Source organism: Amphiura filiformis, chromosome 2 (assembly GCF_039555335.1).
Source record: "Amphiura filiformis chromosome 2, Afil_fr2py, whole genome shotgun sequence".
NCBI classification, from domain to species: domain Eukaryota; kingdom Metazoa; phylum Echinodermata; class Ophiuroidea; order Amphilepidida; family Amphiuridae; genus Amphiura; species Amphiura filiformis.
In genome coordinates, this window is record NC_092629.1 from 64,498,315 (window position 1) to 64,525,373 (window position 27,059).

Here is a 27,059-nt window from a genome sequence, read left to right on the forward strand (position 1 = left end):
ACTATTGCTCCCTCTGATAGATAGATACATAGATAACGGGTCATGGTACCATTTGATTATGTTGTAGAAATGGCGCAGTTTATAGAGAAAGATTTCCAGCCTTATATGTACACAAATGGCGACAATAAGAGAAAATTTATCATGGAAAGGACGCAGGAATTATGCGGTAGAAAGGTAACATGTTATTTCGTATTATATTAGGCAATAATTGGTCGGTTATACACATTTGACATGTTATTAGATAGTTACACGTATTAGGATTTTTTTAGATATTTTCATCCATTTGGTTTGAATTTGGCAATGTAATTGAGATTTGTGAGTGAGGGTCAAAAGTTTTCATCCTTTTGGTTCAAATATCTGTTAGTGAGGGTCAAATTTTTGTCCCTGTAGTTGGAATATGTTATATCTGTTTTTTGATATTGTATATGCGACAATGTGTATTATGTATGCAGTGTAAATCAATATAGTTTTTATGTATAAATTGGTATTATGCGTGTATCTTACTATAAATAGGGGAATGTTGTATGTATGTATGTGTGTATGTGGTTTATGTAAAAGGCTCCGTCAGTTTCGATCCAAATGTCGCCAAATTCATACGGGAGATCGAGGAATATACGGGAAATTGCCTGGACTTTATTTGGTTGAAATCGGTCAATAATTGGCTGCAAAAACAGTGAAAATATGGGTAAAAACGGGGTTTTTGTTATGAAAAACTGCAGCTGGTAGGCAGCGCGTCAGCGCCGCGTGCGTAATGCGCACTACGCCAATGCGCGCTTAAACGGCGCAGAGCCACGCGACTTGCGAGCCAGAGACCAGTGGACATGATAATATAGAAATTGGACATGATAATATAGAAAGAAGGAAAAATAAATAGAAAATAAAAGACAAAAAGGTCCATAAACGGGTCCGCATACACGCTATGAGAGGACGTAATAAATACGGGAAAAATGTGTGTTGTATAAATAACATGAAGCGGTACTATAAAGAAAATGGAAATTAAAATGACAACGGGTTATTAAAGTAACTAAATGAAACGGGAACGAAACAAAGGAAAGAAACCATTCAGGAAATGTAAAGAAAAAAAAAAGAAACTAAAATAATGAGAACAGAATTAAATAAAAAAACATGGAAACGGGAAATCGCAAGCAGCAAATAAAAAAAAAAAAGAGAAGCTAAAAGGGAAATGTAAGAAATAACAGATTTAAAAAATAATGGGAATGGGGTTAAATAAATAAATAACATGGAAAAAAAAGGAAATGTATGAAGAGACAGATTTATATATAAATAAAATGTAGGCCTACCTTTTCAATGATTCTACCTGTTCAGTAATTCTTCCTGTTATAGTCATGATAGTGAACGCTACCATTTAGGCCTACTCACCCCGGGCTACTCACTAGCGTGGACCCGCGCGAAGCGCGGGTATCACGCTAGTCTTACTATAAATAGGGGAATGTTGTATGTGTGTATGTATGTGGTTTATGTAAAAGGCTCCATCAGTTTCGATCCACATGTCGCCAAATTCATACGGGCGATCGAGGAATATACGGGAAAATTGCCTCGACTTTATTTGGTTGAAATCGGTCAAGAATTGGCTGCAAAAACAGTGAAAATATGGATAAAAACGGGGTTTTTGTTATGAAAATCAGTTACCAGCCTGCGCGTCACTGCAGCTGGCAGGCAGCGCGTCGGCGCGCGAGCGTAATGCGCACTACGCCAATGCTCGCGTAAACGGCGCAGAGCCACGCGACTTGCGAGCCAGAGACCAGTGGACATGATAATACAGAAAGAAGGAAAAATAAATAAAAATTAAAGGACAAAAAGGTACATGAACGGGTCACGGGATTATGATAAAGATGAACACGTCCGCATACACGCTATGAGAGGACGTATACGGGAAAAATATGTGTGTTGTATAAACAAAATGAAGCGGAGACCAGTGGACATGATATGAAGCGGAGACCAGTGGACATGATAATACAGAAAGAAGGAAAAATAAATAAAAATTAAAGGACAAAAAGGTACATGGACGGGTCACGGGATTATGATAAAGATGAACACGTCCGCATACACGCTATGAGAGGACGTATACGGGAAAAATATGTGTGTTGTATAAACAAAATGAAGCGGTAGACCTACTATAAAGGAAATGAAATTAAAATGACAAAAGAGGTACGAGTAATTCGGCCAACGGGTTAAATTAACTAAATGAAACGGGAACGAAACAAAGAAGGAAAGAAACTAATCAGGAAATGTAAGAAAAAAAAGAAGCTATAATAATGATAACAGAATTAAATAAAAAAACATGGAAACGGGCAATCACAAGCAGCAAATAAAAAATGAAGCTAAAAGGGAAATGAAACAAATAACAGATTTGAAAAAAAAAATGGGAACGGGTTTAAATAAATAACATGGAAACGGAAAATCAAAATGTATCTTTTCGATGATTCTACCTGTCCAGTAATTCTTCCTGTTGAAATAGTGAACGCTCCCATTTACTCATCTAGCGGGGACCCGCGCGAAGCGCGGGTATCCCGCTAGTACATTTAAAAAAAGGGAACATAAGTACAAAGAGGTTTAACAGCAATGATCTATATTAAACAGAGCAAAAATAAATATATTAGTGAAAGAAAACAGTTGTAATGTGTTGATTTATATGGTTTAAAATATATTAATGTCCAAAATTTCTCAACATGTGCAAATTTATGAAACCAGTTAGCAAACTATTCTTATAATAGGTTGTATCAAGAGTTGGATAATATAAGCAAATGTCATAAAACTGCCTAGTTTGGCCATCCTGTATTATGAATGACACAAAATCAAAGGAGGAAACTTTAATTAGATGGCCGAGTTGGTTATCCATTGAAAGATAGGTACTTAGAATGCGCTTTAGTATTAAGATACAAATGGTTTTGACACATTATGTGTGAGGTAGCTCTTGATATGATTTTAAATTTTTATGATACAGGTGATTTTGAATGTCATTTGCGATATTACTCTTGGTATACTTTTGAATTACACGATATGAGTGCTTTTGAGCGTCATTTAGGATGTTGCATAATCAAATTTGTTGGAATCACATGCCGTGAAATTTGCACTACATTGAAACATCCAGACATTGGGAAAAATCATAATGCTGCAAAAAAACAAAAACAAAAAAAACCAATAACAGGCAATAACAAAATGTATCAAAATAAAAAATATCAAAATACCTCGAAATAAAAAGACAGAAAAAATAGTGGTTTATTCATAAAAAGAACCAACAGATCTTTGCTTTAAGTACGAAGGATTGATTTCATTACTGGATGATTAGCAAAATCAAAACAACCTATTTTGTAAACTACTTTCATTTTTTACGAATAAAATGGGATCTTAGTAAAAAGATAATACTTGCAAAATATTGCAAACATTTTCACAATGATTATACTGCTTGGCCGTAAATTGACTCTCCAACAGAAATATCAGCGTGTATTACTATCAGAAAAGGATATTCTGTTTTATTTTTAATTGGACTTTTATAACTAAAGACCGAAATAAAAGATATAATTCGCGTCTGACGATTCTGTCACTCAAACTTCGTTATCGCGTATCTTATGAAGGCACCGCCGATCACGGGCATTTTTGACAAGATCATCAGATGCGAGTTAGATTTTTTTTTAATTAACACAAATTATATGCAGTGGTATGTTGCTCTAGCCGGGTCTTTTTTTAAACTCATTCCATGTGGTGAGTTGGGTCATTTAAGCGTACTTAGTAGTACTAATAGTTAATATCTCTATCTCTCGATTGTTATGTATTGACATAATCATTTCCTTCTTCTCTCTATCACTCCGTCTCTATCTTTCTCTACCTGTCTCACGCCCTCACACATGCATGTCGCATGCTAGTTTGTAGACGATGCCTTCATGGTTGTTGACATTGGAGATGTATTGAAGAAACACAAAGAATGGCTAAGTGAACTTCCACGTATTACTCCGTTCTATGGTAAATATATGGCTGGATTCATTTGCGAGCAACAGTTTTAACCATTTTCAGGGCAGAACATGTTATTTCTATGGCAGAAACCCACAGCATCATTTGTTAATAGATTAATTTATTCATTTTAATTAATTGAAAAATGGTGAAATCACAGCTGTTGGTCATCAGTAAAATAATAGAAAGTAATTTTAAAATATCACGTTAAAGTCAAATACGTTTTATAAAATCTATCATACGCACACGGATTATAATTAAAAATAAATAAATAAATAAATTAGATATTTTAAACAGATTCATTAAAGCAGCATAATTTGCAAAGTTAAGTAGATAATCAAAATAGAAAATTTAATTATACAGTATTATTAACTGAGATACACCGAATATAAATGTCTAAGCTGGGCTCAAAAAGAAACTTATAATTTTTTACACATTCTCCGATAAAGTGTTCAAAATGCCAAATCTGTGTCGCCCATATTTTCAAGTCGTATTCAGACTTGTTTCGTTAGAAAGAAATAACTTTTATTAATATAACTTATACTTAAGAGTTGCTTTCTAAAATGTGTGGGGCTAGAGGTTGTAACATGCCTAGAAAGTATAAAACAATAAAGCTGATTATGCGTATCCATTATTTTTCTCCATGTCGCCAGCCAAGGTGCGTTCCGTATAATGTGTCCCTCGCTAAACGCGCATATTATGGATTATAGGTACTTTTCATTAGCTGGTATCATGCCCTAATTATAAAGCATTAAAATATCACAACACAGGTTCTTAAATTTTTCCAACAGGTCTTTGAGACTATGTCGCCAATATTGTTCACAGATACGTTACCATATTTCTAATGGCTAACAATCTGTGAAAATAATTGCCTAGATAAATGTTCTTATATGTGATGGATCAAGCAGGCTCCATAGTTATATTATAGATGTGGTACATAACACAATGGTTTCAAAGTAAAAAATCAGGTCTATTAATGGCAAAAAGTCCTGACGTCATGTCGTCACAGATACGTTACCTAAATTCTACTGCCCTCAGAAAAAACGTTGTGATAAATGAAGCCAACTAGCATACCAGACTTTAGTATATTGGGTGATGACTGATCAAGTATGGGTATTAAGTCGGTAAGTTTTTACACTTGCAAGATTAAGACAAAGGTGGGAAAGGGCTTCACAGATACGTTACCACAGATACGTTACGCCCAAAACGTACAAGTAATATTGCTCAAAAATGATGTATTACCCATGCATTGTTTTGTATTCTGAAACAATTAAAGGTTACGATTCTAAATGATATTCATGAATTCTTCGAGGTTGGCATTTTGTCATTCCTGAGTCCAAACTTGAACACTTTATCGGAGAATGGTCCAATAAATGAGTGAATGTTCTTATGGCTTATGATTGACGGCTAGGAATCGTCCCATGCATGAGATAAGTTAAAGCGGAGTCCCCCTTTCTTGTTTAGTGATGGTTGCTCAATGCGTGACCAGTCCAACGGGTCAGTTGCAAGATGGAGTCTGCCGTAGCAATAGTTGCAAAAAGTAATTACAGTATTAGATTTAATTCCAAAACTCTATTACTTCAATACTCTACTCGAAGCACATGTAAGTAACCAAATAGTTGCCCAACTGACACAACTGCAAAATGCACTGACATGGAACGGTGTCCTGCACCACATTCTACAGCCGATTTAATCCGTATGTAAAGCAAATGTAACAGCAATATGCACTTTCCTGTCTCAGGAGTGCCTCACATTCGTACCCAAAGAACATACCACCCCCTGCCCTGCCCGAATACCTTCATTTTTTTTTTACTTGTTGACGTACCTTAAACGATATGTTGCCGAAATGTCCAGGCTGTCACCTGGGATATTCAGCAAGCGGTTCCATGCCAGTGCATTTTTCAATTGTCAGTAAGGTAACTGTTTGAATATTGAAATGTCATTAAAGTAGAGTATTGAAGTAATTATGTGTGTAATTTTGGTTCATTTTGATAGAAAGATTGTCAATATATGACCATGTGAAAATTATAAGTTTCTTTTTGAGTCCAGTTTATGTACATTGTACAAGTCAGTCGATATTAAATACCGGGGGAACAAAATACACCAGCTAACGTGATTATTTTTCATCTGGTTAGATGGTTTTGTAATTTAAAGGAGTATTTCGTGATCCTAACGTCCTCTTTTTAGGACATTTTGCAGTAGATATCCACGAAAAAGCTTATTCCCAACATTTCAGTTGATTCCGATTTTGCGTTTGGGAGTTATGCATGATTATGTGTATTACACAGCTCCATAGACAATGTGTGGTAATTTCGTTCTGGTATACTAAATTAAAATTTCACGATATATTTACTAAACTAATTTTATCTGCAAGACAGTGTTTGTACATAAATATTATGTAGCCAGAGGTTTCAGTGAAAAATATCAACTTTTTTGAGAAAAGTGTGTGTGGGGGTGTGTGTGTGGGTGCGGTGTGTGTGGGGGTGTGTGTGTGTGTGTGGGGGGGGGGTGATGCTGTGGATCACAAAATGCCTTTTAAAGTGTTTTTTTAATGATTTTTAAATGAGATTCTTGGGGTGTAGAATAATAATATTGTCACCAAGATTTCCCAGGTAAAAGTTAATATAGGGGTCAAAGTTCAAAACTGTATTTAAAACCAATACCCCACTATTCATCTGATCGTAAGGATTCAGATAATGTAAAGTCTGATCTTCCTCTGACTTATTTTCCTAGTTATAAGCAAAAACGGTCCTGATTTGATAAAACGATATATCTTGAAAATCGCTGTTTTGAGAAAAAAGAGAATTTAACTTTGAACACTTGACTTTTTTTTTCTTTTTGATTAAAATACATTTTCAAACAAATTAAAGACTATTTGGAGACATTTTGCTAATTTGGTTGAGTAGTTATAAATTAAGAATTAATTTTTTGGAAGTTATTGTTTTACTTTGTTTTACCTCGTAACCAAAATGACATAGCAAGACTCCTTCATAAGGTAACATGATCTTGTTAGATCTAGATAGACATTTTGCCGTGTTATCATTATGCGTTTGGGTTTGTCTGGCGCTCTCTGGAGGATTTTTTAGATAATGAATTAAAATCACCCAACCTTAAGACTTTACCACATTAACACGACCAGTGACAAAAAGTGTCAGGATATGTTCTGCTATCTTCAAAATGAATCACGGTGGTGATTTGAAGATGTCACTAATGGAACATTACCCAAGATATTGTTTTACCTCAAAATGTCCAAATTCAAGTTATGTCATTTTACCAAATCAGGGTCGAAAAGGTAATGAGTCATTGTCTATTTTTATTAGAGTTGTTATTACAAAAAGAACAATTTGAGACATTTTATTCAAAATGTAAGCATTTTATAATATTTTAACCCCCGTGGAGTTCCCTTTCTAAACTTAAACTTCTAAACTCTAAACAATATAATTTTCTGAATCCTTATGACAAGGGGGTAATTTGACAAGTCCGGGACAAAATTGGACCATCGTTTTTACCGTGGGTATCTTGAATTACCAAGGGGTGACAATTTACAACCCTGGGAATCATATTATGTACCGCGTCCGTGAGGGGAAATCGCTTGATGTATAATCTGCTGTGACTAAGCAGCCATAGCCCTACGCGTGGACAAACTAACTTTTAATCATTTGACTTAAAACTGCCGCCACCTTTGTAATTTTAATGATGTAATTTTTGTTTTTTCATTCCTTTTTTTTCACCGAATACCTGTAGGAAAATGGCCGTTAAGAATTTGCAACAAGAATATGAAACAGTCTTTTCAATTTTGAGATATGAAACGTTGAAATTGGGTAAGGTTGTTTGTGACCACCCTGTATTATTTCGGGTGCGCATCATGAACTTGATCTCTTGCGTCCGTGAGGGGAAATCGCTTGATGTATAATCTGCTGTGACTAAGCAGCCATAGCCCTACGCGTGGACAAACTAACTTTTAATCATTTGACTTAAAACTGCCGCCACCTTTGTAATTTTAATGATGTAATTTTTGTTTTTTTCATTCCTTTTTTTTTCACCGAATACCTGTAGGAAAATGGCCGTTAAGAATTTGCAACAAGAATATGAAACAGTCTTTTCAATTTTGAGATATGAAACGTTGAAATTGGGTAAGGTTGTTTGTGACCACCCTGTATTATTTCGGGTGCGCATCATGAACTTGATCTCTTGCGTCAGTGTCTGAAAGTTTGGGGTTTTTTTTCTTTCTTTCTTTTTACATATTCCTGGACCAATAATAATCTTGTTAACTTAAAAGTCTTTGTTCGTATCTTTTATATTGCATTTTTGATTTATTTCCGTTTCTCAGCGGTGAAATGTATGCCCTACGATCCGCTACTGAGTGTGTTGGCGTCGCTTGGGTGTGGTTTTGATTGTGCAAGTTTGGTATGTAACAATGAGCTACTGATCAACCCCTGTTCAATTACAGATTCCCCACCAACCACCAACCTACCCCAGCTCATCTGATCCACCTCACCCACATATAATACCCCATCCATCCTGACCCATATCAGTGTCCCCCAGGGGCGTAGCCAGCTTTTTTGGTCAGGGGAGGGGGCAAAATAAAATTTTTGGGGCACAGACGAAAAAAATTACAGTTGCATCATACAATACATAGAGACAAAAGGCTTCATTGGGACGATGTGCGTTGGTATTTTACACTATTTTCGCCGATTATCAGGATGGAAAAGGCTTAATCCTTGCAATATGCGCGCGTAGCGCGTAAAAATTTTGTATTTTCGGGCTTAAATTCGGTAGAAAAGGGCTCCTTGCCCCTTTTCTTTTCCTTTGCCCTCCTGATTTTCCCTTTTATTTTTTTGTCAAAGGGCACTTTTTTTCTTTCATTTTCATTTCTCTGCCCCCTGCCCCCCCCCCGCTGGATACGCTACTGGTGTCCCCGCCCTAAACACAACCCGTCCTGCCGTATGCCCGTACCAAACACAAAAACACACCATTGTTCTTAAAACCCACATTTTAGTATTGTAATGTTTTGTTAAAACACCTCACAGTAAGATTATTCTTCTTTCTTAAACCACTCAGGGAGAGATTAATCGTGTTTTGCGTCTTGGAGTCTCACCGTCACGTATCGTCTTATCGCATACCCAAAAGCAACGGTCCCATCTCTCATATGCTTCAAAATGTAATGTTGACCTTATGACCTTTGACGATACGACAGAGCTGTTAAAGATAAAAGAGGTTTGCCCTGAAGCACGGTAAGTTAAGACTTACAGCATAATTTGAAAGACTTTTTAGTATCTTGGAAATGGAATGTTATTTCATGTAGCAACTTAACTTATATTGCAAACAGTCAACTAGCAAGATTTTTTGATAGTAACTCACAGAAAAATCGGAACTTGTTTGTTAGACGTTGTCAATGGTTTTAAAGTGGTGTACGTATGTATGTAAAATCTGACTATACAATGTCTAGTCAAATTTGATAGTATCGATTTATAGTTTTATGATAGTATACATTGTATCGGTAGTCGATCTAGCGAAAATAAAGGTTTGCTTGTTAAATTACGCACCACGATGATGTCAGAATATTTGCTTTATGTATGTATAACAACATACACAAACAGTGTTTTGTGTTTTGGTTTTGGTAAAAATGTTTTAATAACATTAAATATCGGGTTTTATAATGGTAATGAAGGAATTTAAGAACGTTTGTATGAACAGGTTCTATAATAACATTTTTAAAATGTTGTCAAAATGTTATTGTATTTTTTTTTCAAACATGTTTCAAAGATATTTCGTCAACACTTGTATAACATTAGAATATTTTTCAATACATTTTCAAAATATATTTTTTATTGTTATGAAAACGTTGTATATCCTTTACACCTTTTATATATTCCGATATTTAAATGTTTGCTGGCAACCTTTCCTTTTGCCAATACTTTCGAACATGTTTTGTGTTTGCTGGTATGCCATGTAATAAGTATAATCATGTGTATCATTCCATTTACCAGATTGTTACTTCGACTGAGCGTATTCGACAAAACAGCCCACATAATATTTGGCCACAAATTCGGCTGTCTTCACAATAATGTGCACACGTTATTGGAATTTGCCAAGAAACACAGACTGAACGTGACAGGAATTCAGTAAGTGTTCCCATATTGTGTACAAGATGGGCTGAGGAGAATGTATTTTAATTGTTTGAGTTTTAACATCTTGATTGGTATATAATTGCAGTGTACTTTGATGAACTGAACTTTGATGTTCTGTTTTCGACAGAGTTTAAGATGTTTAATATACTTGAGGGCGATATTTACAGGCTGTAACCAAAAATATACAATATATAAAATAGCATTAGGCAAACGTGTCACTTATTGATTGTATTGTGTTTTACTTTGTCGTCAATTTATTTAATGTCTTAAGCTTCTACATAAGCTTTGTCGGTGCATTTAAGATATGTATTTTAAACAATGGGACATTTGAAGTGGTATTTTGATTCATAAATTTGAAATAGATATCATATCATTGATTTACTATTGAGAGCATAAGAGTTTTACGCGGAACAAACTTGATATGTGCGAACATGGCAAAAAGTGCCCCAACTCGGAGTTTTGTAAAATCGGGTGAAGCCAAGTAAAGTTTTACTCTTAGCCAAGATGTTACTGTATAATATTTATTGTAACATTTTTTTCCCATAAAATGCAAGTTTCATTGCACTTATTTATTTAAATCATGATTTAGCTACATTTTCTTATTCTTATTCTTATTCATATTTATATTTTCCCGTGTTTTAAAGTTTTCATATAGGAAGTGGAAGTCAAGACCCGGATATTTTCGAAAGAGCTTTGAAATGTGCAAGAGACGTTTTTGATATTGGTATGCGTTTGGGTTTCAGCATGACCATTTTAGATATAGGAGGCGGATTTCCTGCACGTCACACATTTAAACTGGTAGGCTATGCTTTTTTTTATATCTATTTCAATACAAGAAGTAATAATTTCATTAGTTTGAAGTAAATTGCATAGATAGTTTTAGATAGCATTATTTATTCAACAGTATTTAAAGCTTTAATATACGTTTGATTTTGGGTATAAAATGTTTTTCGTGTCTGATGAATCGTTATTTTTTTCCTTTTACTTTGATGAACAGTTAAATGCAATATAGTTATCAATTCTAATTTATAAATCCGCAAGAGAGTACGGACAAATGGATGCAAATAATGGGTCCCCTATATATTTGCTGAGCGACCCATAGCAGAGCTTCCTGTACTTCCGAAGTCAAGACAGTACACCTCAGAAAATGTTTCGCTCGAAATGTTGCCAAATTAAGCACATTATAAAAAAAGGCTCTCGATCAAATGCCTACCAGTTACTCCAAAAATAGAATGTGCAATATCTATGTATATTAATTTTGCTTACAGTCTGTTTGTGTAAAGGCTACACTCATGGCAACATAGTGATTGTATTGTGCAAATTTATTAATTTAATATGCTGTTGAAATACATTACAGTTTGCTGGTTCAGTAAGGAAAGGAATAGACAGTTATTTCCCGCCTGATTCCGGTGTTACTATTATTGCCGAACCAGGAAGATTCTACGTCCAATCAGCGGCAACCCTTGTGGCCAACATCATCGGTATCAAATCTGGGAGACGTTTAGATACGAACACAGAGACATACAGTAAGTGAGAGAACAAACCTGTAACGATAAAGCGTTATACTCACAAATAGGTTCGTTACAAGCATGTTCTCATCTATAACAAAACTGGGGTTACCAAACTCCCCTCCTACCCTACCCCTAACATATATTTTAATGATGCATTACAACACTCAAGTAAGCGCTGGTATGACGTGAATAATCGTACGCCCATTCGATATCGTGATCATTACTTTTAGCAGGAATACATTCACCGGGATAAGGTGTTTCGAGATTAGGGGGTCGTCGAGCAGCCCAGCGATATTTACATGTCCCCTTAAATATTCCACGTGATATTGACTTCAATCTTTATAGGTAGATTATATATGTTTGCAATTTTCACTTTTATTAAAGACAAAATTCCGGTGAAAGTTGTATGTTTAAAAATAATATTGGCAGAATACTTTGTACGTAGCCGGGATTTCAAATTTTACGTGGGTGCATTTATATGACGCCATGGCCAAGGGATGTCGTCAGAAACGTTCGCAAACGTCCGGAAAACCAGGCCATGTGCGCATTACACAAAGCGCAAACATGGCAACAAGAGTAAGGACTGCGAGAAACAAAATTGGGAATTTGTCCACGGGCAAATATCTCTTTTATTTGGTTCAAAATATGAATTCGGAATTAACACGTGGTTTTTTGGGCTGTAAGTTGCACATAGGATATGTTTCAGAACTTAACTGGACACATTATTACATAATAGGTATGATAGTGTTTTTTTTTCCTTTTTTTATATTTCAAATTTTTCTGATGATAAAAGTTCTGTGATTGGTTGAGTAACACATAAATTTCTTACCATTTAGATGACTCTACTGAGATGTCAGATATACTTAAGACGGACGTGCCTTTGAATTACGACTACATGTATTTCGTCAACGACGGCTTGTTTACATCATTTCTGGCAAATGTTTTTGAATTCCCAATTACTCTACCTAAAACTTACAAGGAGGTTAGTAGAGGTCCTATGTGTTGTTAAATCTGAAGCTGTATTACGGATACCTATATCATCGAAGCGAGATAATAAACACGTAATTAAACACAAACAAATGAACAGGCAAACATAAACAAACCCACACACAACCCCATCCACACACGAACAGAATGTAATGTTCAATAATCGACTTCAAATGTTACGTTAAAGCCTTAATTTTTAAAATTTTAGATTTTCTTTTTTCTTCCAAAATGATAAAATGGTTAATATGCAATCATTATGAAAGTTCCCAATACATTTAGATTCTAAAAACATTGGAAATTTGCAAAGCAGAAACAACATCATAAACTTCACCTCTATCACTCGTAATATCTCGCACTTTTTGGATTAAGACGGCGAGTGTGGCCTTAGAATTAGTCTCCTACGCAGCCAGTTTGGTTACGCTCCCTCAACATATGTGGAGCGTAACCAAATGGTTTCCTAGGAGACTACAACTTGCGACCGTTCTGACATATTATCATAATCTGAAAATTATGATAATATGTCGGACCAACACAAAATCATCACGTTTTACTACAAATAGGGCGAATTTGACAGTTTGTTCATAAATTTAAGTTGGAACATGTGTAAGTATTACAAATATGCCAAAAAAAACCGGCTTTGAAAAAAAAAAAAAAAGTTATATTTCTGAAAACAGATCGTACATTAAGGCTTTAAAGCAATAATGTGTGATTTAAAGCAATAATGTGTAATTTGCATAATGAATAGATTCTTAAATATTTTCCAGAAAATGTTAGTTTTCACTGATCATATTGCCGCAGCCTTAATGAAAAATGAGGAAATTGCAATGTATAACTTGTATTAACATAATTGGTAAAACAGAAAACAAATAAAGTGAAGACTGACAAGTCCAAATGCGATGTTTATGGAATCAATTAACATAATATGAACTTGAAACCTGAAATTATAAAACAGATTACAGCTATTGATCACGCTTAAAAGATAACAGCCAGTTTCTTCACTTCAAAATACATCAAATAATAAGTATAAATAATCTAATTATTTATCAACAATGCTTCGACAATATTATTTTTATATGAAGGTAAACGTCGATGAAATGGAATATGAAAGCGTGGTTGTGGGCCAAACTGTTGCTGAGCAAGATGTTATTGTAAAAGACTGTATGCTACCGCAACTTAAGGTTGGCGATTGGATCGTGTTTGAAGGTAAATTATACTATGTGAAGTTTCAAACTTACCTACAGTACATTTTTTTTTTTTTTTTTTTTTTTTTTTAATATTACGTAGCAAAAAATAAAATAGACATACAGACAAATAGACAAACTTTTACGGACACCGAAGCAATTTTATTTTTCACTTCTAGAACTTGAACATTTTCCTTCCAACACATACACATATGTGATGCGATCAAGCAAAATCAGTCGGAACTCGGAAATATTAAATTTTAGGATTTTTAATTTTAGGATAGTAAAAAGCATTTACAAAGCTGAATTTTACAAAAAGAAATGAAATTGAACAACAGGTGCCAAAGATATGAGCAATTGAAGAATTTTCAAAACAAGAGGAAACAAAAGGAAATATTTTCTTTGTTTGGCTATATCTCAAAATCAATATTTACGAGTTCCGACTGATTTTGCTTGATCGCATCACATATGTCTGTGATCAATATAACCAGACGAACAATGTGATATACATGAAGGTTGTATTGTCACGTGGTATACATTTAGGCTCAGCAAAAATTAATCTCATTCCTACAATTGCACGTGGAACAAGGGGAAATTACGTTGCTGGTACGTCCATGTGGCAAAAACACCAATATACCCTTGATTGATTAATTGGTTGATTGATTCGTTGGTTAATTGATCTTTATTTGTTTCATGCGAAGATATGGGAGCCTATACTACATGCCTGTCAACGGAATTTAACGGTTTCGACAGACCGTTTTTCTTCTACGCCGTGCCAGAAAACGTATGGTGAGTTTATCTATGTAGCATCTGTAGTATTCTTGAATTGGTTCTTGGCAGTACTAAGGTTTATTTCCCTACAATTGAGTATAAGCTGTGACGAGAGTATACGAATGGAATAGTAGCGTAGTTCATGGTATTCTATTGCACGTTTCCTTGGTCTTGTTTACTTTCATGATTATAAACTTCAAATTGATATATTGAACCATTATGCGACAATTATTTTATGAGTATAAACTCTAGTCATTTCACAAATACAAAATGAAAGGGCCAAGCCATTTAAATAAACTTAAAAACTAATGGGTTGCAATCACTATAGTATGCAAATGCTGAGTGCACCAAATCCGCGTAACTTACTAGTTTAGTACAGGGTGTCCCCCCCCAAAAAAAAGGCCCCTCATTGCGCCCTCTTTTTCTCCTATTTCTGAAAAGTTGATCAAATATATTCAAAGAAACTTTGAGTCGTTAGCTTGAATAAACCAAAACAATTATATCAATCGGCTCACAACTTTTGAAGTTATGCTCTTTTAAAGAAATGTACCTGTTTTTCACTCTGTCCACGGAAAAGGTTTGGCTACTTCAAAGATTGAAAAGGAGTACACATACCATGCATGAATATCAAACATTCCTCAATGATAAATTATAAAATAACTTTATTATGGAATGGGCTTTACCGGTGGGTTTATGGGCAATGGATTTTGTTAATAGTGTCATTAATTTGTGGGTAAAATGGATGCCGAATGAGACTTCTTTTGCTTTACTTGCAATGACTTATTTTTTCTTGGTTATTTATGCCTTTTTGTTTTATTATGTTTCTTACTTTCTTACGTTGTTGTTTCTTGCTTTCTTTATTTATTTACAACATAAGTCATTTATCTTTTTAGGATAAAAGGTAGCCCTAAAAGGCTGTTTGGTTTGTCTTTGGTTCTTCTGAAGTGAGTTTACTGTGCTGCTCTGCCCTCTACCTGGTTGCCTCCTTGGCGAATACAGGTTTCACCCCTGGTCCTCATTGCATCAATTGCATTGCGTACCATCCTTGTGCGCCGGATACTTGCAAATGCATTCAGTAATACGTTTGCGAAGATCTTGGATATTGCCACAAAGGGAAAAAAAAATCAAGTGGTGTGAGGTTTGGTGATCGTGCAGGCCACTCCACAGAATGAAAAACAGGTACTTTTATTTAAAAGGGCATATCTTCAAACGTTGTGAGCCGATTGAAATAATTGTTTCGGCTTATTAAAGCTAACGATTAAAGGTTTCTTTACAGACCAAAATATATTTAATCAATATTCCAGAAATAGGAGAAAAAGAGGGCGCAATGAGGGGCCTCTTTTTTGGGACACAGTAGCTTACTTCTTTAGTAACTACTCCGCAACTGCCGCGTATCTTACTAAACTAGTAATTTTGGGACTTGCTCTGAAGCGTAACTGGCTAGTACTACTTCTTTAGTATCTTCGTTAATGGAGCAGTAAATCCCAATCAGCACCTTTAATATCACGGGTCTTTTTATCTTTTCAGTTTCCGTAAGTCTATTGTTCAGATACGAAAACGCAAGGGATTCAGTAAGTTTACTGTAATCTGACTTCATTGTTAACTTTGAAGTACCAATCAGCTTATTTCAATAGGGGGGATGCCTATGTCAATAAAAGAGGGAGAGACAAGATTATGAAACACCTGTGTTAACACCGGTGTTTTTAATGGTCTAGCGCCCTCTCGTCTTTGACATTTTTAAATTGATCTACATTAGTTTGACAAAATGCATGCCAATCCGAATGACAAAGTCCAATTTTTTCATTAAAAACGTTGAAAATAAGCCCTTAAATCACAAAAGGTCCGCTTATGAGCCTGTCGCACCCCAATGCACTTGTGCAGGGCCACAGTGTCGCCCTTCCCTCGTATCAATGTCTATCTCCATATTTTGCTTCCTCCTGCCCCCCCCCCTCCCATGATCAGTCTCCCCACTCCCTTTCCGTCTCTCCCTCTCCTCTCTTTCTTCCTCACCCCTCCCACTCTCACTTGTTCAGTCTCAAGTATCTCCCTCCCTTATCAGTATGATCCATGACTGAAAATAAGCTCTGCAAAAATAAACATTTAAAATAAACCCGAGTCTTGCATATAGGCCCAACCAATTATCAGATTAGCTTGCCATTGCTACGAATGAATAGAATAAATTATCTTTGCTCCAATGCAATTCTTTTGTATTGCATTTCAATATAAAACATGATTACCAAATCGCCACTTGTACGCTCCTCATTGGGAGATATTTGGCTATTTCAGACGCTCGTTTCATCGCCAATATGAAAGACTTTTGCTTATAACTTGGCAACATGGTTAGTATATATTTCAATGCAAGACTAATTTTACGAGCTACTTACGCCTAGGCGTAAGTGCATATACACCAAACACAAGTCAATTGAAGCCGTACAATTAACCGCGAATTTAGGACCGTAAAATTTAGACTCTTCTTTTGTCTAGATTAGCACCCAAGCGCACATCTCAAGGTTTTATGTCAAAAATCAATATAACTTACCAAAACGAAAACTGAAATTCACGAGCTTCAAATTTTCAGTAACTAACAAAAGGATAGAATAAAAGATTGGTCACACCTGGGAGACTACCACTTCAGAATAACAATGACTTACAAAAACGGATACGGATACGGAAACAGACTCTGAAAAGATAAAACGACGGCACGTTTTTAACCACGCGGTCAATTATTATTCAATTTTAACAATAGGCAGTGTTAGGTCACTAAATACCCCGGTACAAACCAAATACCCTATCAGTGTATATTAGCGTGCTTTGTAGTAGGCCTATAGTTTATGATTGTGATATCTATTTTGTCACACCATATGTCAGAAGGGGTAACCCGCCGGGGTGGGGAACTCAGCCGTGTAGTTTTTGTAAAAATCCTTTTGGGGTCAAAGTAGTTCACATGTTCAGTCGCGTTATAGGAGGGCGGAAAAGACAAAACAAAAAAAAAAAAAAACTTGAGCACCATTTTAGCCAAAAATTAAGGTGATATTTTTTATGCCAATATTCATTTATCTTTGCTCAAATAAGGGTAAAATTGTGTGTTTACCGGGCCATTTTCAATTTTACACTGGGGGTCAGGGGGCTTAAATTTTTAGGGGGTTGGTTTTAGGTTGTTAGCATTTTCTTTGTGAGGTTGGTTTTAGGGGGTTGGAATTTTCTTTGGGGGGTGGCGGGGAGTTAGCAACCCCCCGCAAGGACCACCTTGGTGCTCAGTTCAAATGACCGTACGTCATAAGCCGCAAATATGGATCTCATTTTGGGGCTTCTTGTATAGTAACGGCTCCCCCATTTATATACAAATTTAGTATAAAGGTTTGTATATTTCTAAAACATCACAAAAAGCGCACGTTTTTTTTAAATGATATTTGGTAACAATGTGCCAAAATTGATTGCAATTTGAGCAAAATATCTGACAATTGCGGCCTACGCTATTCAATCATTAACCGGATGGTATGCCCCAGGGGTGGGATGGGGGTATATAGCGTTTTTTGAAAGTGTGCAACTTTCTAGCCCTGCAACTAGGCGAACCGGGAATGGAAGAAACAACAAGAAATATACTTAAAATAAAATCCCATCCAGGGCCAGTCGGATTGGGATAGCATGGATCTGCCGTTATCCGTTATCAGGTTAAAATAAAACATTATAATTAGGAGGAAATAATTTATTTCTGTGATTGTATCCAGCCGTGTGAAGGAATATTTATTTGGCACAAAACTTGCAATTATTCCTAATTCTTGAAGCTTGGGGGGATCTTGAAACAAGATAATAATATGTAGGCCAATATTAGATATAGGCCTATAATATATCTCGAGTTTTGAAAAAATGTTTCCCCAGACATGAAAATATTTGTATAGATTCGTATTATTATTCAGTGTCCCAGCAAACACAAAACGTTTTCGACATCATTCGCAAAAGGTTATAAAAGGTTGTCAGAAAACGTTTAAATGTCGGGTTATATAAAGGGTATATTAAGAGTATAAAACGTTTTCATAACCTTACAAAACATTTTTTGATAATCTACTGCTCAGCAAACAAAAATGTTTTACAGAAAACGTTTAAATGTCGGGTTATATAAAGGGTATAAAAACGTTTTAATAACATTCCAAAAACATTCTTGAAAACTTGATACAAAACATTCTAAACAGAATGTTATTTTGAGGTTGAAAAAATATTTTGCGAAAAATGTTTGCCCAAAATATTTTCAATAACGTTTTAAAAACGTTTTCATAACCTTTATATAACCCGACATTTAAATGTTATTAAAAGGTTTTGAAAAAAACATTTTAAGAACATTTCTGTGTTTACTTGGTTCAAATATTTTAACATAATGTTATTTAAGTATTGACACAATATTTGGCTAAAATGTTTGCAAAAATAGTTTACAATAACATTTTTTGAAAACATTAACAAATATTGTTGTGGTGTGTTTTCATACAAGACGTTTTAAAACGCTATCATGACCTTTATATAACCCGACATTTTAATGTTTTTAAAACGTTTTTACCTAAACCAAAAGCCAAAATATAACTTATTTAAAACGTTTTTAAAACGTTTTTGTGTTTGCTGGGGTAGTATAGAATGCAATTGTCATAAATTTAAAAATGTCATAAATGGTAGGCCTACTATAATATTCTGCAATCTACTGAAGATATAAATGTAATCCATTCGCTAATCACTACACGTCACAGGGAATGAATATTAATTAATTAATTAATTAATTGATTGATTAATTGATTAATTGATTGGTTGGTTGGTTGATTGATTGATTGATTGATTGATTGATTGATTAAGTGAAGAACGGTTATACTAATTAACGATGATCACCCCCTTCCAACATGCCTTGTTCTCCCTTCCACAATAAATGACATCATATGCATTTCGGGTGATAATAAGTTTTTTCGTAGTCTGATCGCTTATGAAATACCATTTCCTCAAGTGTTTACATTCTAATTATAATGTACTTTCATATAGGCATACAATAATTATGTTTAGTAACTATGAGGCTACTATGAGGTTTCCATAGTTTCCATGTTTCAGGGTTAAGGCCAACCTTAACTTAAAATGTTTCGTCAGTAGGCTTACACGAAAGGTTTGCGCCGCCGCATACGAGACGCTCCACACGCAGAATACGCTTTAATGAGAAATATCTTATTATTATGAATCGATTTACTTACTCGCCAACTTACTCCTCCAACGATGAAGAGTACGTTGCCGAGTAAATAACAACAGCTGCGGCGTAACTTTACTAGTCTAGTAACTTACGCACATTTGGAAATCTCGAAATTCTGAGATACTCTCCAACTTACTCCGCAAAAGATATAACAATAGAAAATATTAGTCCAGCAACTTACGCCGATTTGGAAGTCTCAAAATGCGAGACACTCGCCAACTTACTAAACTAGTAGCTTACTCCGAAGTTACGCGGATTTGGTGCACTCAGCGGCAAATGTTCCATATAAATTTATTTAAAAAAAACCGTCGTAAAAAACGTGATGAAAATTCATGAAAATGTATTATAAATATGCTCATATACTTCATCGTTTACAGGTCATATATCCATCCTCTTCTGGTACAGTGTAGAGAGCAAATGACCGACACCAAAGCCGCATCTAATCAAACACCCAACACAGGGAAACACATAGTTGATATATCTACCACGGAGATTCTTCAAAGTGTCTATTCACTGCAAGCATTTTAAGGGCTACGATGGATTCTATTCACACACTTGTATACAGTGCTAAAATGCTGTCTAAAATGACGATGTTTAAAACGACAACAATTATTTTAAATAACCCTAACTCTTTTAAACAACAGCTTTATTAAACAACTGTGTATGTTTAAAGAAATACTTTTTTAGGTGTCGACGACATCCGCATATATACATGGGTGAAACTGAACGGCGTTTGGAGGATAGGTTCACCGAACATAGACGAGACGTCCTCATACGTGACACCGCCAAACCCGTCCCTCAACATTTTAGGGGTGATAGTCATAACATCACGGACCTTACCGTTACCGCTCTCACCCAAGTGCATAACACTCACAAACGGAAAGTCGATCAACAACGCATCATGTTTAATCTTGGCACACTTCAACCCAATGGGATGAACATTCAGTTTAATGTTTTCAACATTAATATTTAACTTTTCACATTACTTTCATCTTTTGCATTTTCTTTTCTTTTCTTTTCTTTTCTTTTCTTTTCTTTTCTTTTCTTTTCTTTTCTTTTCTTTTCTTTTCTTTTCTTTTCTTTTCTTTTCTTTTCTTTTCTTTTCTTTTCTTTTCTTTTCTTTTCTTTTCTTTTCTTCTTTTCTTTTTTCTTGTCTTGTCTTCTTTTTTCTTTTCTTTTCTCTCTATCTTTTCTTTTCTTTTCTTTTCTTTTCTTTTCTTTTCTTTTCTTTTCTTTTCTTTTCTTTCCTTTTCTTTTCTTTTCTTTTCTTTTCTTTTCTTTTCTTTTCTTTTCTTTTCTTCATTTCTTTTCTTTTTTCTTCTCTTGTCTTCTCTTGTCTTTTCTTTTCTCTTTTTATTCCTTTCTTTTCTGGTTTCCTTTCTTTACTCTATTTTTTTCTTTTCTCTTCTCTTCTTTTCTCTTTTCTTTACTTTTCTTTCTTTCTTTATTTCCTTCACTTTTCTTTGCAGTAAGTTTGATTTTGACCTTTTGCGTGTCTTCTCCCTTTGCGTTGCGCTAGGCCTCGCGCCTTTCCATCTATGTTTTCACGCACGACTCCGCGCGCTACACCTCGCGAGTTTCTGTGCTCTCATCTTCCTTTGTTTTCCGCCACGCAAAAGGTCATCACTTGACAAAGGTCTATGACCGAAAATTCGTGTTTAATTTTGCTACGCAAATAAATTTATACAAATGTGGTTTGACACCAAATATTTCTGCTCTTAGACTCTTTTACTTATCATTTTTCCAACCTACGCAGCCCCCGGGACGCAGCCACTACTTTTATACCTTTTTTTATGTCGGGCATATCTAGGCATTAACAGCGGGAATCTAGGAGATAACGCTGACGAAACTTCGGCCAGCCACAAGTGACCTGGTGAACAATCGGGCTTTACCCTGATCGGAACCGCCTGTAACCGAGGTCTTTTATCATGGATCATCTGCCCCGCCATAACCAGATGAGCCACGGGGAGAGCGGAGATTTGTTTAGGTCCTGTGGGGAATCGAACCCGGGACCTCTCGCGCCAAAAAGCAAAGACCTTAACCAGTGTGCCACGCTGCTCCACATTCGTTGTTTAAAATGTTTTAAACAATTATTAGCTCTTCAAATTGTAAACAACCTTGGTTGTATAACAGTTTGAACAATGTCATTCTTAAACAGCGTTGTTTAAAATATTTTAACATTTTTTTTGTTATGTAATACCATTATTAGATAAGCCAGAACCGCAACTGGAATGGACTGGATGTGAGAAAGTAATATCAAATCTGCGTTACTGATTCCAAGGAATATTAAGCAATGCAAAAATATGTGTAATAATAATTATAATAATAATATAAATAAACCGGTCTTGACAAGGACAACGCAAAAGAATGATTTTTTCATGGTACAAAATCAAATATCTGGTTCAATAATCGACACATATCCACAGGAAGAATTTTTTTTTGAAAACAGTAAAATAAAACCACATTATATTATTCACATTCAGTTACATTAACTAGGAAACTATATATTGGTTTAAATATAAATAAGAGTGCAAAATCAAAGATCCTAATTATTTTCATGATCATTGTTAAAACCGTATAAGCAATATACGTGTTGGCTCTCAGTGATTGTATCTTGATTTACGTGGACTTGGGTCATTTGTGTTTCTTTTGAGATCTCTATCTTTTAAACATGGAAATTGTATCTATATTACGTTGCAATATATTATTTATAATGATTTTATAATGTTCTCTCGTATCTTTTGAAGGCTGGTTGTAGCTAGTAAAACGTGTGAACTTGAAAACTCGTAAGGTTGCTATTAAATCACAGAAAGCCGTGAACTACAAACTGTTCAAACTGATACTGCTAAGATACTCACTATAAACAATTCGTTGCATGAGCTGCTTGTCCAAAGTAAAGTAATAAAATAGCCTATATCAGTAATACAGCAATACCCCCAGCTGTGGGTCACCATTTGCGTACATTAAGTGCACAGGCTTTGCAATTCTCCAATATATAAAATATTTCCCCCTCTAAACTTTACTGTTGAAGTTTTAGGAACAGTGGCGTAGCGTGGGTCATCCGATTGGGGGTGGGGTGGTGGTGGTTGGTACACCGGGTTTGATTGGGCGGGGGGGCACAAGCCGTTTTTGACCATTCTCCTATGGGATTTTTTCAATTTATTGGGGGCACGTGCCCACCCCCACCCCCACCCCGTGCCCATATGACGCTACGCCACTGGAACAAGACGTGTAATACCAACATTTCAGAAGTTGCAAATAACATTTTGAAATCCAAAACATTATGGTATTTTCTTGTTCGCAAAATGTAGGTTGTATTTATAACCGTGTACCGATTTGAAGGTTTCCAGATTAATGATGCATTTTGAAATATTATCACTTAAAGTTATCTGGCAATCGGGATGCACAGTGGATGTCTTTAAGTATGGGAGTTATGTAGACGTGTTTCCACATGCAAGTTTAGTTGAATGAAATAACGACGGTTGAATCGATATAAAACATTATTTGTTTTATTATAGTTTATATACAGTAAGCGAAACAATAAAGGCTACATGCTCTTTTTGGTTGAAATTTTTGGCGGGAAATAATCCCGCCAAAACATTAAAGTAATCTTTTTCCACAACTAAATATCATAGTCAAGAAATTAATGATGCATCTGGTAGCTTAGATCATAACTTTCATTATACTTAGTTGCAATTATCCCAGATAATTCTTGATTTGTTTTTACAGAGTCTTGAATTGTCGATGTTTTTGATCAAAAAACATCACTCGGTGTATTTTGAAACTCGAGGCATTAACTCTTCTCAAATTAGCCCCAAATCATAATTTATTATATTCACGTGTAGCACACACCAATGGGAATAATTGGACGTTGTTTGCGGATCCTAAATTTGGTTTGATTTTATTTCACAATAATTCTAAGATGAGAATTTTGACCTGACATTTCCTTTTTTGATTTCCAATTTAAATTCATTGATATGTGATATTTTGAATAAATAAAGAGTACGCTTACCTTTCTGCAACACTTCCCGGTATCATTAAGCATCTGCTGATAACCAACATTTTAGCTGAAAACAGCCCCTTCCTATCATTTTTGAACAAAATATGGTTCAAAAGTGCGTACACTACGCGTATATACTGGGACAGCGAGGTAATGCAGAGAGCTATTTACGGTGGGGTATATATTGTAAGCTATTAGGGTAGGCCTATAGTATATCTTCCCGCAAGTGACAAGATGTGTCAAGCAGATGCATACATAAGGGCGGTATATTCAAACGCTATTGTCTGGATCATTGAGTATCGATTGCGCACGTATACATGCAACACGGATGTGTATGGTCCTCCCCAGGTTTTGACATGAATTACAAATGACGTCGTGAATGACCCAACGTTTTCATTTTATTATTACTAAATTAATCGTCGTTTATCACGAGTCCTAAGAGTCGTACCAGTTCAATTCATCAAAATTAATTTGTATTAAATGAAAAACAAACAGACAAGTAGAGTCATATGTCTTTCTATGACCGTATTCCTACCAAAATCTGATTTTCAATACACTAGAAACGTGTTAATATGTATCTTTGAAAATCGCCGAATGTTAACCACAGTCACCGTGGCACAGTAGGCATCTTTAGCATTCATAGTGCAATTGGCAGTGGTTCGAACCTCGGTGAAAATTTTAGTATTTTTTATTCTTTTTACTAATGCGCTGTGCCGTTTTTCAAACACGCCCCTGAATGAAACTGATGGGCAAGTACCCTTAAGGTACCACTTCTGTTCACCCCTTGTGTATCATAAACAAAGACAGATATGTCATAATTGGAACCAGGGGCCAATGGCTGTATCTTTTAGCACGAATTGAAGACCCCATTTGTTGACATTGTTCAAGAAATAAAGATATGAGGATCCAAAAACACAAGGAAGATGCCAATTTAAAAGTTGCAGTTTGGTACATTGCGCGCCCTATTGGTTTGCACACAAAGCGTTCACAAACAAGAGAACCATCACCGTGCTTCCATTGATGTAACGTTAAAACTGGCATCGTGTTCATTGATTAGAACAGAAAAGTGCAACTTTTGATTTCATTTATTTATTAGGTTTTATACCACCGTTTCTTTAATTCTCAACCAATTCCAACAAACGAGGTCTTAAATCAGAGCTAAAGAGTACAGGTATTTTCTGATTGTTTTAAGTTTGACACTTTCTTCTTTATTTAGGTTATACAAGGGTGAACACAACTGGTACCTTAATTTTTGGCTTACTGTAAATTGACAAAATACGAGGGTCGTTCAATAAGTTAGATCTCCACCCTTATAACTTTAATTTAGTTTAACATGTTTAAGGCAGCTTCTTTAAACTTAGCATGGTTACACTATTTGGATATTACCTACCAGTATAATAGCAAGCGTATTTTTGATATCTATTTCAGATTTCTGTAGATGGCATCAGAACCAAAATGAAATTTATTACACCAGAAACGGCAACAAATCGTAAATGATTTATGCGAAAATATGTGTAAATGATATCTTACGAGATCAGCTCGATATGCAAGTGTAAACTAAAACAACGTCAACGTATGACCAAACAGCAAGATGGCCAGTAATAAAATGCATTTAATGATTTTGATTTAAACTTTTGATCCAAACACAAGGAATTAATTCCTACCTCGGAATTTTCAGATGGTACTCCATCTTTCATCAGCGAGAGAGTGACTGTATCAGGTCGTGATCTTTTTGACCTTTGACCTGATAACAGACTCGTATACTCCTGAGAGTTTGAACCGGCCCCCGTCTTTGTTGAGAGATGGTTGATTGGCTTTGATGTGAACTGCTTCCTTGACTCCACGTTGGAACCACCTGCTGTCCCTATCGAGTATGTGAACTTTATCCAAGTCCACAAAATGTCCAGGAGACTCGATGTGGATGTGGTTTGAGACCTCTGATGCTGTACTGCTGGGCTACCTATGTTCCAGGAACCGTGTTTTAAGGAGCGTTCAGTTTCATAAGATTCTTTGCACTGTCCGGTTACAGTTTTGCCCTGGCATGGGATGTAATATACCGGACCTGTAATGTCTTTCTTTTCTGTCTTGTCCTTTGGTGACACTAGGATTTGTCTTAGTGTGCGAGTTGGTTTGAAGAACACGCTGACACCGTAATTGCTAAATGTCCTTCTAATAACTTCAGAGGTGCCATCTGAAAATTCCGAGGTAGGAATTGATTCCTTGTGTTTGGATCAAAAGTTTAAATCAAAATCATGATTTATACCAACACAGATGAACTTTCAAAAAATGTATTTAAGTTTGAAAACTATGCAAGCATCCAATTTTACTGTTATGCATGGTATGCCTTCAGAGCATGAGAATCTGGTTGGAGACCATCTGTATGAAATGTGTAAAAACAAAGACAACCAGGCAAATTTTGTCATTTGCTAAATTAGAATCCTCTGCTTATTACGAAGTGACATTCCTATAGCAGGTTTAAAATGCTTCCAATTAGCTCCGTTTTTCTAATACGCACAATTTCTGCATTAATGTCTTTTGAGAATTTTAATACAAAACATTAAATTTGTTGCAGTTCTTATCTGATCTTATTTGCAACAGTTATTTTGGTATGTCATCGTCAATTTAAGGCAACTGAAGTGACCAAATGGTAATTTATGGACAATAAAAATTTAATTTGGTCTTCTTATGTGTAGATATTAGTACAAAAGGGTTATGCACAAACATTTTCTTAGCTAAAGAATGTTTTTGACTCTCCGCTGGGTTCTTTGAAGAATCTAAAACGTTTTTCAGCAAATAAAATGGTTCCTTGTAGGGGGAAGTTCGAGGAACCATTAAGGTCCAACTTATAACATTTTGTCTCGTATGTAGCAGTCTATTCTTAGTTAAAGAATATTTTACAAAGAAATCGTGAATGGTTCTTTATTAATGGTTCCCAAACATGAACGTGCTACAATGAACCATTTCCTTAGCTAAAGAATTTGTTTGGGTCCCATAGGGTTCTTCGTAGAACTACAAAAGGTTCTTAAGCCAAGAAAGTGGCTCTTTAACCTTAAGCTTGTAGAACCTTTAAGGATCCCTTAATACAGATCCCTTGAAGGGTTCTCAGTAGAACAGAACAGAAAAAGGGCTACTGTGCCAAGTACACTCTTATCTTCGCGATATAGAAATCCTTAACCAATCTTAAACAGCCACTGTTTGCGTGGCCCTCTCTTCTAATAATTGGTTAAAGGCCTTAAACTTTGCCAATGTTTAAAATCTTTGCTTAAACCTTAACCCATTTATTGCTTTAATGCT

The 27,059-nt window shown here is 35.4% G+C and overlaps 1 protein-coding gene across 1 annotated transcript; it reads left to right on the forward strand.

Annotated features, from left to right (window-relative positions):
* The first annotated feature begins 69 nt into the window (after positions 1 to 69).
* On the forward strand, positions 70 to 20,293 carry LOC140142129 (ornithine decarboxylase-like). The gene is made up of 11 exons (XM_072164097.1): positions 70 to 174; positions 3,885 to 3,981; positions 8,300 to 8,376; positions 9,031 to 9,203; positions 9,960 to 10,094; positions 10,745 to 10,898; positions 11,458 to 11,626; positions 12,448 to 12,593; positions 13,678 to 13,801; positions 14,481 to 14,568; positions 20,143 to 20,293. The coding sequence occupies exons 1-11, from the start codon at positions 70 to 72 to the stop codon at positions 20,291 to 20,293; spliced, it is 1,419 nt and encodes a 472-aa protein (XP_072020198.1).
* Positions 20,294 to 27,059: the final 6,766 nt, after the last annotated feature.

Bases quoted from the DNA above. Each gene is read 5' to 3' on its own strand.
- LOC140142129 (XM_072164097.1), top strand. From the start codon at position 70: ATGGCGCAGTTTATAGAGAAAGATTTCCAGCCTTATATGTACACAAAT. The intron at 175-3,884 runs GTAACATGTTAT...GTCGCATGCTAG, and splicing joins AGGAATTATGCGGTAGAAAG to TTTGTAGACGATGCCTTCAT. The intron at 9,204-9,959 runs GTAAGTTAAGAC...TCCATTTACCAG, and splicing joins GAGGTTTGCCCTGAAGCACG to ATTGTTACTTCGACTGAGCG.